At 34.5% G+C, this 15,205-nt stretch overlaps 1 protein-coding gene across 1 annotated transcript in view; it reads right to left on the bottom strand.

Moving 5' to 3' along the window:
- The window catches only part of LOC136041837 (innexin inx2-like), a 33,767-nt gene extending 19,026 nt beyond the window's left edge, over positions 1-14,741 (bottom strand). Inside the window, exons 1-2 of the mRNA XM_065726616.1 lie at positions 14,612-14,741; positions 4,210-4,379 (exon numbers count right to left, since the gene is read on the bottom strand). Coding sequence (XP_065582688.1) covers positions 4,210-4,369 — 160 coding nt within the window. The 5' untranslated portion in view covers positions 4,370-4,379; positions 14,612-14,741. The remainder of the gene's footprint in view (positions 1-4,209; positions 4,380-14,611) is intronic.
- Between the last annotated feature and the right edge of the window lie 464 nt (positions 14,742-15,205).

Below are 15,205 nucleotides of genomic sequence, written 5' to 3' on the forward strand. Positions count from 1 at the left end.
GTCTTGGCAAGGCTTGAAATGTCTTGAATCTTTAAATGTCTTGAAGAAAATGTCTTTAAAAACGTCTTGGGATGTCTTGAAACGTCTTGAAGAGAAATGTCTTAAAGATATCTTGGGATGTCTTGAAACGTCTTGAAGAAAGATGTTTTAAAACCGTCATGAAATTTTTTGAGACGTCTTGAAGAAAAATGTCTAAAAATTCGTCTTGGAATGTCTTGAGACGTCTTGAAACAACATCTTGAAGAAAAATATCTTATAAAAACTTCTCTGCTTGACTATTGCACTCTAGAAATCCATATTACGTAACACCCCAATCCCTATTACGTAGAGTCCAAAAGTAAAAAAAAACAACTATCATGCAACAACCAAAAGTAAACAAACCCTTTTACGTTATAATCAAATAAATCCTGAAAAAAAATATTCCCTATGACGTAAGAGAACCTGCATCTCTTAGTAATTTAATAACAACTGCGCCTTTAGGGGGTCACCGTTCAACTTAAATGATTAAAGCAAGAAAGGAGTAGCAGGTATGGGTCTTCTCAAACCCATCTTGGGGATACTACTGTTTATGTAGTTCGTAGCTACGGTATTGTTAATCATAATGAATTTTCAAGTACTATTAGGAATAATAACTTTCTTCTAGATTAAATTTTCTTATTTTTGTTGGTAATTGACGATTATAGTTTAATGCTTAAATGAGTTTTTTCAATGTATTTCAACTGATATTTTAAAATGGATTATGTAGCTACAGGATTATTCATAATATAAACTATATAGCTAGCTGGTCCAGAACAGAAGTTACCTCTAGAACGTCGAAACTTCGGAAATTATTTCTTAGAGAACGAAGCAACTTGGTATATAGAACACTTCACTTCTTCTTGCATACTTTACATAGCACTACTCGATAAAAATATAAGAAACATCAAAATCGAAAATTTGAGAAAATTCAAAAAAAAATCGGAACGAGATGGACTTTTCCTGAATTATTTCCGGGAAATCTGTAAGAGCTACGGAATTTTGTGCTCAGGTTCTCGAAGAAACAAATGAAAGTTCTACATGAGTTCAGCATAACTGTATTTCTAACAAGTTTATTTCCGAAGCTAGGGTCGTCTTAACTTGACGCCAAACATCGAACGCACAGTTTCTAAGAAAAAAACCGTTTTATTTTTTTTATGGAAAACTATTAGAAATTTTAGGAACTTCTCTGGAACTTTTTTACTCTGTTTCACGTTTCCCTTCCCTCTGAAAAATCTCAAATTTTTAACTCTTACCACTTCGGAGCTACAGGTCGCTGATCACGGTGAAAAAAAAAAAAAAAAAAAAAAACTACGAAAGCAGTAGTGTTGCTCCGCAACACAAAAACTATCATGCAACAACCAAAAGTAAACAAACCCTTTTACGTTATAATCAAATAAATCCTGAAAAAAATATTCCCTATGACGCAAGAGAACCTGCATCTCTTAGGAATTTAATAACACCTGCGCCTTTAGGGAGTCATCATTCAACTTAAATTATTAAAGGAGAAAGGAGTAGTAGGTATGGGTCTGCTTAAACCCATCTTGGAGATACTACTGTTTATGTAGTTCGTAGCTACGGTATTGTTAATCATAGTGAATTTTCAAGTACTATTAGGAATAATAACTTTCTTCTAGATTAAATTTTTTTTATTTTTGTTGGTAGTTGAAGATTACAGTTTAATGCTTAAATGAGTTTTTTCAATGTACTTCAACTGACATTTTCAAATGGATTATGTAGCTACAGGATTATTCATAGTATAAACTATATAGCTAAAAGTTACCACAGCAAAACCATAGGAAGTCCTTGCTTTATAGAACAAACTAGACCTCCGTTGCCTGTGCAACGGGAAGTGCTGCAGCAACTGTGCCCTGTTCCTTAGGGCACAGTTGCGGAGCAACACGTGCAACTGTGCCCTACGGGACACAGTTGCTATTTCCGGGAAATCTGAAAGAGATACGGAAATAACGTCTTATAGTTTTCTGCTTAACTTTTGATGGTCTAAACTAGGAAAATATAAAACAAACCAAATTCACCAAAAAATTTAAATTGCCCCGAGGGCATGACAAAACTTCCAAATAGAAAAACCCAAAGAAGGAATTTTATTTCGGAGAAACTATTGTAAGCTCCAGTTGTTAGGAGATCGAGACCTGTCGAACCGCGTTGGAAAAAAAATTCTAGCTGGTCCAGAACAGAAGTTACCTCTAGAACGTCGAAACTTCGGAAATTATTTCTTAGAGAACGAAGTAACTTGGTATATAGAACACTTCACTTCTTCTTGCATACTTTTCATAGCACTACTCGATAAAAATATAAGAAACATCAAAATCGAAAATTTGAGAAAATTCCAAAAAAATCGGAATGAGATGGACTCTTCCGGAATTATTTCCGGGAAATCTGTAAGACCTACGGAATTTTGTGCTCCGGTTCTCGAAGAGACAAATGAAAGTTCTACATGAGTTCAGCATAACTGTATTTCTAACAAGTTTATTTCCGAAGCTAGGGTCGTCTTAACTTGACGCCAAACATCGAACGCACAGTTACTAAAAAAAAATCGTTTTATTTTTTTTTATGGAAAACTGTTAGAAATTTTAGGAACTTCTCTGGAACTTTTTTACTATGTTTCACGTTTCCCTTCCCTCTGAAAAATCTCAAATTTTTAACTCTTACCACTTCGGAGCTACAGGTCGCTGATCACGGTGAAAAAAAAAAAAAAAAAAAACTACGAAAGCAGTAGTGTTGCTCCGCAACACAAAAAAAACTACGAAAGCAGTAGTGTTGCTCCGCAACACAAATAATGTGAGATTAAACAAATTCTTAGTGTCATTCGATTGAATTTGACATTAGTGTTTTTGTGATTTGTATTTTCTTACTGTTTTCACCAGTTTAAGACAGTAGTCTAGTATTCAAATGATTTTTTTGTGTTTTTGCAACACGATTTTCGTTATAAAATTGGATATTTAAGAGTCATTTAAAAGATACCTTAGGGTCGTAATTTTTTGAATCATAAACTATCCATCGTAGTCTGGACTTACAGTTGTTAAACATTTGAAAACTAAGTGACTATTTACATCACTGTGGCCCGCAAAATCCTAGACAAGCCTCTAAGGAGTAAGCTTACCTTAAGTAGATGAATATACCCCTTAGGAAGTATTCTGAATCCTAAATAAGCATCACTTTACAAGGTACGAAAAAGGGCTGGGGATAGGATAGGGCACAAAAAGAACCTTATATCTAAAAGATATAGTAAAGAAGGTGGTGCCAGTTGGCTCCAACATTTTAGGTGGTGCCACATTTTTTATTTTAATTGTTTCAACTATTTTGTTTTCTTCAATATGATCAAGTAAGGAGGCATTAGTTTTTAATAAAACCCTGTCATCAGTAGGTTTCTTCAAACGAAGTTGGCCGAGCAAAAACACATTTCGTTCAACTTACAGTTTTCTCGAAAATAGCCACTTCAAAATGCATTTTAGCTTTTTCATCCTTACAAAAGCACTAATGCAGATTGAAACTTCCGAAAAAAGTTATAACTAAGAGTAACTTGGCCGGAAAAAAATATAATAGAGACACGGCTTAAATTTACTACAGCTACTTAAAACTCAGTGATATCAGGAAAATTATTTTTATCAGCACAAAAAGATTAGCCAAGACTCATGATGGAGCCAAAAGTATTGGCAAAACAAACACAATGGAGAAATAAGGGAAGCATCAAAAATCTTTCCAAAAATATTGGCTACAAATCAACGGTCACAAACAAATTTTATAAAACATCGAAAATAGTTGAATTGCATAGAAAACAGCTGACTTCTACCAGCTACCCTAAGTCATTATTCTTGAGTTGAGTTTGAAATTGGGAAACTGTATTATTCTATGAATCAAGTCACAAATTTCTAATTGACCCAAAGCTCAATAAAAACAAGAAGGTGAACCTTAATTTGAGACTGCTGGGATGGGAGCATTCGAATAGAATATTAAAAAAAATCTTTGTCCAAGAATTTGAACTGAGATCCTTGCCATCAGCCATTGGGCTCATTGCTGTCCTGCTTAATCAAAGTTGATAAACAGAATATTTCAATTTCCAGCTCCTGGTCTATAGAACATTACCAAAAATGTTCTCAATAAAAAGTTTTCTATTTCAAAATATATCCTACAAATAAAATCTATTTGATCGTTCAAGAGAGATAAATAACTCACCAAAAAATGATCCGCTTGAAACGAGAATGCAACTCATTAGTAAAAAACCGAAGGTGATTCGGTAGTGCAATTTTGCAATCGGTGAATCGACTGAAACTTTTTGGCGCTTTTTCTGCCAAAATGGCGATACTTTTTTAACTTCACTTAATACTGGCAACATTTTCTTGCTTCTGAAGAAAGAAATATAGTCAAGCATTAAAGTCAGTATACTAAATTGATATGAAAACAAATGCAATAATTGTGATACGCACCCCATGTATCTTTGTGAAAAGAGGGGGGAGCAGATGAAGTACAATTGTATACGGGTTTATGTTTGATTTTTTTTTTCAATCAACGGCTATCCTGTTTTTCCAGCATTTTTTAGGCGTTCAGATTTAGTAGAAGACTATTCTGCCCAAGATTGCAGTAAGATCTGCATTAGTGAAGAAAATTCTTAACTAATACTAAAATAGACCTACATACTTAACATATCTAGTGCAGGTGAAGTGGTGAGTCAGAAACAATTATATAAGTTGTTTTACCTGAAGATTGCTTTAGCAGGATAACGGATTTGCACTTGAAAAACTACTATTCGATTGATCGCGCATTTCGTATATTTTTTAAAATAATACTGGGAAAAGGACCCTGTCGATCAATCTTCAAAATATTCACCCATTTCCTCAACCTTGAAAGTGATAACATATTCTAACCCCCAAACTACTCAGAGGCTAGCTGCGTCTCTCGGGTGAGTCAATGGTTGAATAGGGCCTCCAGGTTCATTTGATCCTTTTGCGCCAGTGTTTTCTTCTTTTTTTTTTACAGTTGATACTGTTTTCCCGTCTCCTTATTATATTACGATAACTTTCCGGTAATCACGGCCGTAAGTCATGATCTACTCACGGCTAAAAATATTCAAGGTTATAGTAGGTTATAGGGACTATTTTATTGTTTAAATTTAAGTGGAAACTATCAAACCATACAAGTACCCCAGTGTAGGAGGCACTTAGTAAGGTATGATGTAGTTTCGATATGTTTTATTTCCCTGTTTTTCTTCTCATTTATACACATAGAAGAGGCAATCATGGGAGCCCAGGAAAGGGCTCTTTTAATTGGAAATCGTAAGTTCTAGTATCCTTTTTAGAGTCAAAAGTGATTTGTCTTAAATAAGATGCAATTAAAAAAAAATAACTTATTTTAGGCTATTTACGGGTACTTTAAAGGGGGCAACAGTATCGTAAAAAGGAAGTTCTAAGATAGCTAATGTATTTATTACTGTGTAAAGCCATATCCAGAAGGGTTGAAGCCCGCAAATTGAAAAACAGTTCCATTTTGGAACGAATATGAATTCCATGTAGGAGTGAATTGCATATTCATTCATAAATAGTCATAATGCCATGAATTCTTCAGTGATTATCCTTATTAGTCAGCAACGCAACTGAACTATCAACTGTACATGTCATGACAAAAAATTACTAGTTATATAAAATTGTGCTACTATCACAGCCTATTGAAACTAATGTCTTTAAAAATTCGTAACAACTTGAAAATACGACTTAAAAAGTCGTATTGATTTTACTATATGTAAGCTTACTGTTACTGTTACTGTTACTTGAATTTACTGTTTTAAAAAGGAGGAAGAGTCAAACTTTAGCTTAAAGAGCGGGGCGTTGATGAGGAAGCAGCCCCTTTCATATACGAAGTAATTTCTGTTCGTTTTAATTTTTAATGCCGCTCCTTACTTTCCGTTAAAAAAACTTCTTTTTTTTTATTTAATAGCTCTCTTGTGAAGGCCTAGTTGTCATTGGTATTCAGCATATTGTTAGTGCGTGAATTTTTGCAGGTAAAAACGCATTCAAATTTAACTAATATAGTTTCTTTTAATGATTTAGGGGATGTAACGGTTCTATCGCCTGTAAAAGCTGATAAACAAATGTATAATACATTTCTTTCCGACTTCCATCCCCATTTACTAAGGTAATGAGCCTCCAATTTTATCTGGTCACAGTCGATGGTGTAACATTGACTTATAATGAACGAAGTGATTCCCATGTAAAATATTTTTTTTCTCATTCAAATCATATAAATGAATGGGTGTTGAAACCTGGGGGAGGTCCCGTTCTATCAATAAAATGGATGATCGTTGAAACTTGGGAGAGATATCATTTAGTAAGATAAGATAAGATTTATTCATCACGAAACACACATACAATATTACATTTTACTATTTCCCCAAAGGCTCTTTGGCCTGTAAAAAAGGGGAAAATGAACGAGCCACTTACTCAGAGAAGAAAAAAAATAATCACTTACTCACAGAGAGAAGAGCAAAAAGAGAAGAGAGGAAAGTATAAATAAAATGAAAAACTATAGAAAACAAAACTAAATAGACTAATTGATTGAACAGACTAAATTAATTAAGTAGATCTGTAGATAAAATAGACTCCAATGAAATAATCAGGAAATATATATGCATACATACACGCATATACACATATAAAAAGGGATAAAATAATTTCTAAGAAGCCAATGAATTTTTAATAATTTTTTTGAACAAACTGAATGAGTGGCACCTTCGAGCTGATTCGGGCAACTTATTCCATACAATGTAACTCGCAATTAAAGGATTAAAGTCTGACCTTACACAAGGAGTAAAAGGAACTTGAATATGATTTTCGGTATTGCGAAGATTATAATTATTCTGATCAGAGGTGAAAGATGGCTGAACACTTAGGGGACGGGGTAGGTCACCATGAAGCTGAGAAAAAGTAAAACATGCACACGAAAGAATATACAGTGACTCGAGATCAAGTAATGGGATAACTCTTGAACGGTTAGTTTCCTTAATGAGGTTTCTAGCTTTATTATAAACCTTAGAAAGTGGTTTTAACAGTGAAGGAAAGGTTGACATCCATACTATTGGACAGTAGGAAACGTAAGATCGGATCAAGGAGTGAAAAAGGATTTCCAAAATTGATCCAGGGAAAATATGTTTGAGTTTCCTTAAAATACCGAGACTCCTGCATATCTTCATTTTAATCAAATCAATGTGACGCTTGAAAGACAAATTTTCATCAACAAGAATGCCCAAAAAACGAACATATCGATCTTTAGATCTGTGAATTATCCCATTTGGCTGATGAATTTCTGATAACTTGGGATAAATCTGAGAAACATGCGAAAATATCAAAAAATTGGATTTTGAATAATTTAGGGTAAGAAAATTAGCATCAAGCCATGAAATTACTCTCTCAAACAAGTATTCCAAGTTTAATCGAAGCTCGGATTCACAGTTCCCCGAAGTGCCGAGTGTGCTATCATCAGCAAAACAAACAAGGACATCAGAAGATGGTGAACTATAGCTGGCACTATGGGCAAGGGAAGGTTTAGGATGACAGAGTCTACAGCAATGAATAGGTTTCTGCTTTTTTACTGCGTAAAAAAGATCATTTATATAAATCAAAAATAGCACTGGCCCTAAAACTGATCCCTGAGGGACGCCAAAATTCACTTGTGATTGACAGAAATTAAATTGTGGATTGACAGAAATTAACCTATCATTCAAATAAGATTGAAACCAAGAAAATACATTACCCCTAATGCCAAAATGAGACATCTTCGATAGAAGAATTTTATGGGTTAAGGAATCGAATGCCTTGCGAATATCCAGGAATATAGCAGCCGGAACTAATCCTGAATCTAATGCATAACGTATAAAATTCAAAAGGGTCATACAGGCATGCTCAGTGGAGTGCCTCATTCGGAAACCAAATTGAAAATCATGAAGAAACTCTTTAGATTTTAGAAATTTAAGCAGACGAGAAAGCATAGCCTTTTCGAAGATTTTACTAAATACTGATAAAATTGAAATTGGTCGATAATTTGCTGGATCATTTCTTGGTCCACCTTTATACAGAACAATAATCCGAGCACGCTTGAGAGGATCTGGAAAAACCCCATATTTAAATGAAAGATTAACAAGTTTTGTAAGAGGCACAACTATTGAAGGAAGAATAGATTTAACTACCTTAGTAGGAATAGAATCTGGCCCAGATGAAGATGAGTCTTTCAAGCCATTAACAATTTTAGTAATTTCAATTTCTGTTACTGGCTCTAGAAACATAGACTTAACACAAGACGGCCTGAGGTAAGATCTAAAGTCCGACTTAGACCGAGAAAAAGTAGCTGTGGAAGCGATATTATTACCAATACTAGCGAAAAATGAAGTAAATGCTTCTTGGACATTAAGCTCACCCTCCACAGTCTCATCACCAATGACCAGACTCATAGGTAAAGAGCTATATTGAGAACCAGGTTTAAGCACAGAATTTATTACCTTCCAAGTTTTACGAATATCCTTATTACACGCAGCAAAATTATTTAGATAATAGAGAGATTTGGCTTTCCTACACAAGGAATTATATATATTCCGGTAAATCTTGAATTGACAAAGACGAATAGCACTCGTTGAAAGTGTAGCGCATTTATAATACCTCCAGAGATTATTTTTCCTTCTCCAGCTTTTGAGAAGTCCGGATGTCATCCATGGGTTTAGAGGAATAATCCTTTTAGACCTGCGATTAGAAGGTGGTACTTTACAAATGTTAAGAATAGCCTCTTTTATGGTTCCATAAAACGACTCAAATAAACAAGAAAAATCCTTGTTATTATCAAATAAGCTCCACGAATTTTTCGCTAATTTAGAACCAAGAAGAGATAACTCATTTTCACCAAACCTAATAGAATAGGAATCAAACACTTGAGCCCGGTTATTCCTTCCCCGATTAAAACTGAACCGAGAATATATGGGAAAATGATCGGAGATATCAGTAACTAAAATTGAGTTTTTCTTCAAGCAAAGCGTAGAGAAGATATTGTCAATCAAAGAAGCTGTAACATTAGTTACTCGTGTGGGGATGGATGTAGTTGGTAGAGTTCCTGCGGCAAGCATGGTTGAAAGAAAATCAACTGAAGCCGAAGAATTTGAATCCATCAAATTTATATTAAAGTCACCCATTATGATTAACTGACACGGACGTTTCAATATTAAGTCAAGTATTTCCTCAAGATTCCGAAGAAACAACGAAACCGCGCCACTAGGAGAACGATAAATATTACCTATGATTAGATCAATACCATTAACTCTAATTTCTATAAATTGTGACTCAAAAATACCTTCAAAATTCCTTGATAAGTCATCCCGTAAGCAATAATGCAAATTACTAGATATATACATGGCAAGACCTCCTTTAGCCATCTTGCAGCGGTTTATATGTTCCATTTTGTAGCCATGGATATCCAATAGCATTTCATTGCCAGAATCCAAAAATGTCTCGCACAAACCAACAACATCAGGCTGTCCATCCGAAACTATTTGTCTTAAATTATCTATTGACGAGGAAAGACCCTGAATGTTAAGCTGAAGTGCAGTCAGAGAATAATTTCCTTTGGTAACCTCCTCTCCCCCCAATTCTGAAACATATTTACTATTACAAACAGGGTTTATATTAGTCAGGTTTTGATTAACCTGACCCACAGAATTATTCACAATACTAATTAGATCAAAAGGATTATTTTCAAGCTCGCAAAGGCGTCTTTCACGACTTAAAATATTGACAAAAGCAGGTTTTACTTGGAGTCCATTTAAATCACCAGATGAACAAAAAAGAAATCTTTACCTAAATCTATTACGAAAGAAAAACCTGTCAAAGGATTATAAACACATAAATAATTAATAGCACAGAAGGTACTATCGGGATGAACCATGAGCATGAAAAAAAAATGAAACGAAATAAAAAGAAACTGTAAAAAAGAATGACTTAGGAAAGGATACGCATCAAGAAAATATTAACCAGTCACATACTAATACATTCATGCAAATAATTTATTTTGCGTATACGAGTTTCACCAGGAACTTTGGCTAGAATTTGACCGTGATCAGACCAAACACTTCTTGGGCCAAAGGTGCTACGAGCCGCGTTTAATAGATCCCGACGCTTTTTAGTTAGGTTTTCTAAAACAAATACACCTGACTTTGCCAACTTACTTTTTGCTGCAAACACTTTACGAGCAGTATCTAAGCTTGAAAATTTTACTAGAACTGGGGCGATTTTCACATTCTCAGTTTGATTAGCAGGCATGCGGAATCGATTAACCTTTAAGAGGTCCATTTCTTTAAAATCTTGCAAGCCCATTATTTGTGTTATCACTCCATTAAGATTTTCTCTCAGTTCCACATTGGGGTTTGGTTTCACACCGTAGAAAATTAGGCTATCAAGTAAGGCATCCTGCTCTAGTTGGTCAAACTTGTCTTCTAAGTTAGAGATTTTATTTTCAAGCAAGTTCACGGCATTATAAAGTTTTCGAAGGGTTGTTTCAATTTTTTCAAATTTGGCATTATATTCAAGGGAAATCGAATTATAAACCTCGTTCACAATATCTTCACTTATAATTTCCGAAGCTCGGCGATCTTTCATTGTATTTGATACGACACGAGAAATATCATTCATTAGGTTAGACTTAGTGCTCATTAGTTCCTCTTGAGTTTCATTTATTATTTCTTTTAAATTTGATGCTGCTGCAGAAGTTGGAGTTAATGGTGCTAGGCTGGATTTTCCTTTAGTTTTAGCGGGTAGTGATAAGTAGGACTTACTTAGAGTCTTGAAAATATCAGGGAATAAGCGCTGCTCTTCAAAAGCCTTATTTACATCTTTATCTGTCCTCGCACAAGCTTCTTTAAAATGGTCATTCCAGTTGCGGATGTGTGCTTCAGCTATATTATGCTCCGAGTGGGTGCCATAGCAAAAGACTAGATATCTCGCTTGATTTTTCTGGTCTTTGGTGGTTTTAATAACTACTGATGGCCATAAGGGATATCCTTGAAATGAAGCTAGGACAAGATCAAACGGTTTATATTTTGCCATTTTACAATCTTCAGTCACAATGGGGGGGTGAACACTACAGGTAACAAATTTCAAGAACAGAATGTTTCAATTTGCCGCCCCAAAAGTACTCACGTTTGTAATATGTGCTTGGTTATTCACGCAAGTTCATCAAATTCTTAGCAAGGACTATATCCAATTCAATTGAAAACTGGTTTAGCTCTTCACTCTTTGAACTCTCATAGTCTCTTTCGATAACTCCTACTAATAACTCACTTAAGCACCAAGAGGCCAACACAGGTCCACACGCTCTTCCTCAGTCCCAATTTATTTAAACCTTCGCTTCTTGGCCCTTCCTATGACGTTTTAATTACATATTCACCTCAAAACAGTACCCAAATGGCGTGAATGCACCCCATGTGGCGAAACCGCCTTAAAGGAATCAATTGCAAGTCCGTCTTTGATGGTAATAAGGGGTGCACCACCAAATGATCCAAAAATTCAAATTTCTATCATAAGATAATTAGCTTTCACATAAGCTAAGAAATACAACCAGATTTTTGGGTGGTCATCGGGCAAAAACTTTTAAAAAATGACGTTAAGTTAAAGTTTATGAGATGTTTATTCCAAAAAATGTATTAAAAAATAATGAAAAGGAAGAAAACTAGCGACCTTGCATTTTCTCTACCTTTTGTATAAAAGAGATAAGAGTTTGCAGATTTAAATTTTTAAATATCTTTCAATTTCAATGACGATGTTTACCTTATCAAACAGTTCGTGGTAACGAACTGTAGTAATGAGCGACCCGGCTCAATAGTAACCAAAACTCTAAAAAATAGAATTTTGATGCCAATACATACATCAAAAGAATCGCATTTTAATGCTGATTTTAAATATATAAGTTTCATCAAGTTTAGTCTTACCCATCAAAAGTTACGAGCCTGAGAAAATTTGTGTTATTTTAGAAAATAGGGGGAAACGCCCCCTAGAAGTCATAGAATCTTTACGAAAATCACACCATCTGATTCACCGTATCAGAGAACCCTACTGTAGAAGTTTCAAGCTCCTATCTATAAAAATGTGGAATTTTGTATTTTTTGCCAGAAGGCAGATCACGGATGCGTGTTTATTTGTTTTTTTGTTTTTTTTTCTTTTTCCCAGGGGTGATCGTATCGACCCAGTTGTCCTAGAATGTTGCAAGAGGGCTCATTTTAACGGAAATGAAAAGTTCTAGTGCCCTTTTTAAGTGACCAAAAAAATTGGAGGGCACCTAGGCCCCCTCCCAAGCTAATTATTTTACCAAAGTCAACAAATCAAAATTCTGAGATAGCCATTTTATTCAGCGTAGTCGAAAAACCTTATAACTATGTCTTTGGGGACGACTTACTCCCCCACAGTCCCCGTGGGAGGGGCAACAAGTTACAAACTTTGACCAGTGCTTACATATAGTAATGGTTATTGGGAAGTGTACAGGCGTTTTCAGGAGGATTTTTCTGGTTGGGGGAGGGGTTGAGAAGAGGGGGATATTCTGGGGGAACTTTCCATCGATAGTTTGTCATGGCAGAAGAAAATCTCCATGAAGGGAGCGCAGGATTTACTAGCATTATTTAAAAAAAATGAAAAAATAAATATGAAAAAGTTCTTTCAGCTGGAAGTAAGGAGCAGCATTAAAACTTAAAACAAACAGAAATTATTACCCATTTGAGGGGCTCACCTCCTCCTAATACCTCGCTCTTTACGCTAAAGTATTTTTAGTAATTTCAACTATTTATTCTACAGCTTGTGTGATTCTGGGGTCATTCTTAATGAATTGGGACAAAATTTAAGCTTTAATGTAAAGAGCGAGGATCTGACAAGGGGGGAACCCCCTCATATAAGTAATAAAAATATGAGAATACAAAAATTCTTTACTTAAGCTAATTTATAAGCTACGTAAATCTTTTACTAATAAAAATATTCGTAAAAAATCAAAAATTCTAGTTGCCTTTTTAATTAACCAAAAAACCGGAGGGCAACTAGGCTTCCTCCCCCGCTCTTTTTTTCTCAAAATCATTCGATCAAAATTATGAGAAAGCCATTTAGCCAAAAAAAAAATGCAAATTTTGTTTTAATTATTCCTCTGCGGAGAGCCAAAATCAAAACATGCATTGATTCAAAAACGTCCAGAAATTAAATAAAAAAAACAAGTTTTTTTAACTGAAAGTAAGGAGCGACATTAAAACTTAAAACGACCAGAAATTACTTCGCATATGAAAGAGGCTGCTTCCTCAACAACACCCCGCTCTTTACGCTAAAGTTTTTTACTGTTTTAAAAAGAAGAATTGAGAGAAAGAGTCAAACCTTAGCGTAAAGAGCGAGGCGTTAATGAGGAAGCAGCCTCTTTCATATACGAAGTAATTTCTGGTCGTTTTAAGTTTTAATGTCGCTCCTTACTTTCAGTTAAAAAAACTTGTTTTTTTTATTTAATTTGTTACAAGTCAACTTTTATCTTTTAGAATAGATTCGAACTCCTTCCTTATCAGAACTACTGCCGTATTTGCACACTTTATTTGTATCCAAATGATTTTCAAATTTAACGAAATTACACCCTGTAGTTGCTTTATCTTTTATATTTAAAGTATTAGTACCTTGAAGGAAGAGAGGAAGAAGAAGGAAGATTGAAGTCTGATTAATTTGGGTGAAACCATTTCGACAAACAAATTTGTAAGAATCAAGTGCCAATGATGTTTCGAATTAAGTGAACTTTAAGTTGTGAATCTAAGTTTTAAATATTTTTAAGTGGAATCTAATTTAAATTACGAACTATGACTAAAATAATAATAAAACAAGCTTGGTGAGTAGACTGATGTGGAGTTAAAGTGGGATTCGGCAGTTTTACAGCTGCAGCTAACTTGTGAAAAAAAATATCTAATCCCCAGTCAAATTGATTTGAATTTTGATAAGCAAGAAATTATTGCTAAATAGGTCAGTAAGGGTTTGTCTAACGCCAAAATTAACTGATGACCTAACATAAGGAAATCCATAAATGCGTATTTTTGTGTAACATTTAACCCAATAGTATAAAGAAAATTATTTTCTCCTTTAGGAAATAAGAGTAAGCCATACTCCCTTGCTTTTCTTTTGTGGTGTACTGCTACCCTCAAGTAGTATTGCCATATGCTTGGTATGACAATGCGTGGCCATTAAAGCAAGGGCGCCCAGAAAACACAATTTTTTGAGCAAAAATGTGCCCATCTGTAGAACATATTGACTTTGAAAAGTGCGGATTTAAAGTATTCATTACAAAACTCACTTCACTTCATGTTGTAATACTGCCTAAGAAAATATCAATTACAAGTTGGTCTTAGATGGTGATAAAGGGTGCGTCGCCTTATTATCCGGAGATATGTACTTCTGTTGTAAGATAGCCCAGTATAACATAAGCTTTTAAGTACAACCAGCTTTTAAGTATTTTTCAGGTGAAAACTTATCAAAAGTAACATTAAATGAAAATTTTTTTAATTTTTAGCCCAAAGGATAATTAAGAAAAAAGAAAACTAGTAACATACCTGTGTTTTGAGAGACACAAATACTAGCACTATTAGTAAGATTACAGAAGTCAACGTCTTAAATGTTATCTATCTTTTGTAAAGATATGAGAGTTTGTGCCTTTTAATATTTAAGCGTCTTTCAATCCAAATGACGAAATTATGCCTTATCTGTTGCGAGTCGACTTTTATCTTCCAGATTAAATTCATACTCCTTACTTACCAAAATTATCGCCATATTTGCATAATTTTATGTGTATAAAAAAATCTTAAAATTTGCTGAAATTATACCCATGTAGTTGCTTTGTCTTTTATACTAAAGCATTAGTAGAACGCATAGAAGGGGGGGAAAGAGAGAGGGGGGGATTGAAGTCTGGTGTCCAAAAATTCGTGATTCTTATGATTTTACCCACAATCTATCCGTTACTCTAATTCTGGATATTATTTACCTCTCTTCCCTTCAAAAACAATTTTTTGCATCTGTTAGTATCACGGCCAGATCAAGGATATTTTTGGGGGGAGGGGGATTTACAAACTTTTTTTCTGGGAGAGGTTACAAGAAAACTTTAAAAAATGAATCAAAACTACTTTATATCATTTTTGTTACATTTCTTA

This window comes from Artemia franciscana, unplaced genomic scaffold (genome assembly GCF_032884065.1).
Source record: "Artemia franciscana unplaced genomic scaffold, ASM3288406v1 PGA_scaffold_412, whole genome shotgun sequence".
Classification (NCBI taxonomy): domain Eukaryota; kingdom Metazoa; phylum Arthropoda; class Branchiopoda; order Anostraca; family Artemiidae; genus Artemia; species Artemia franciscana.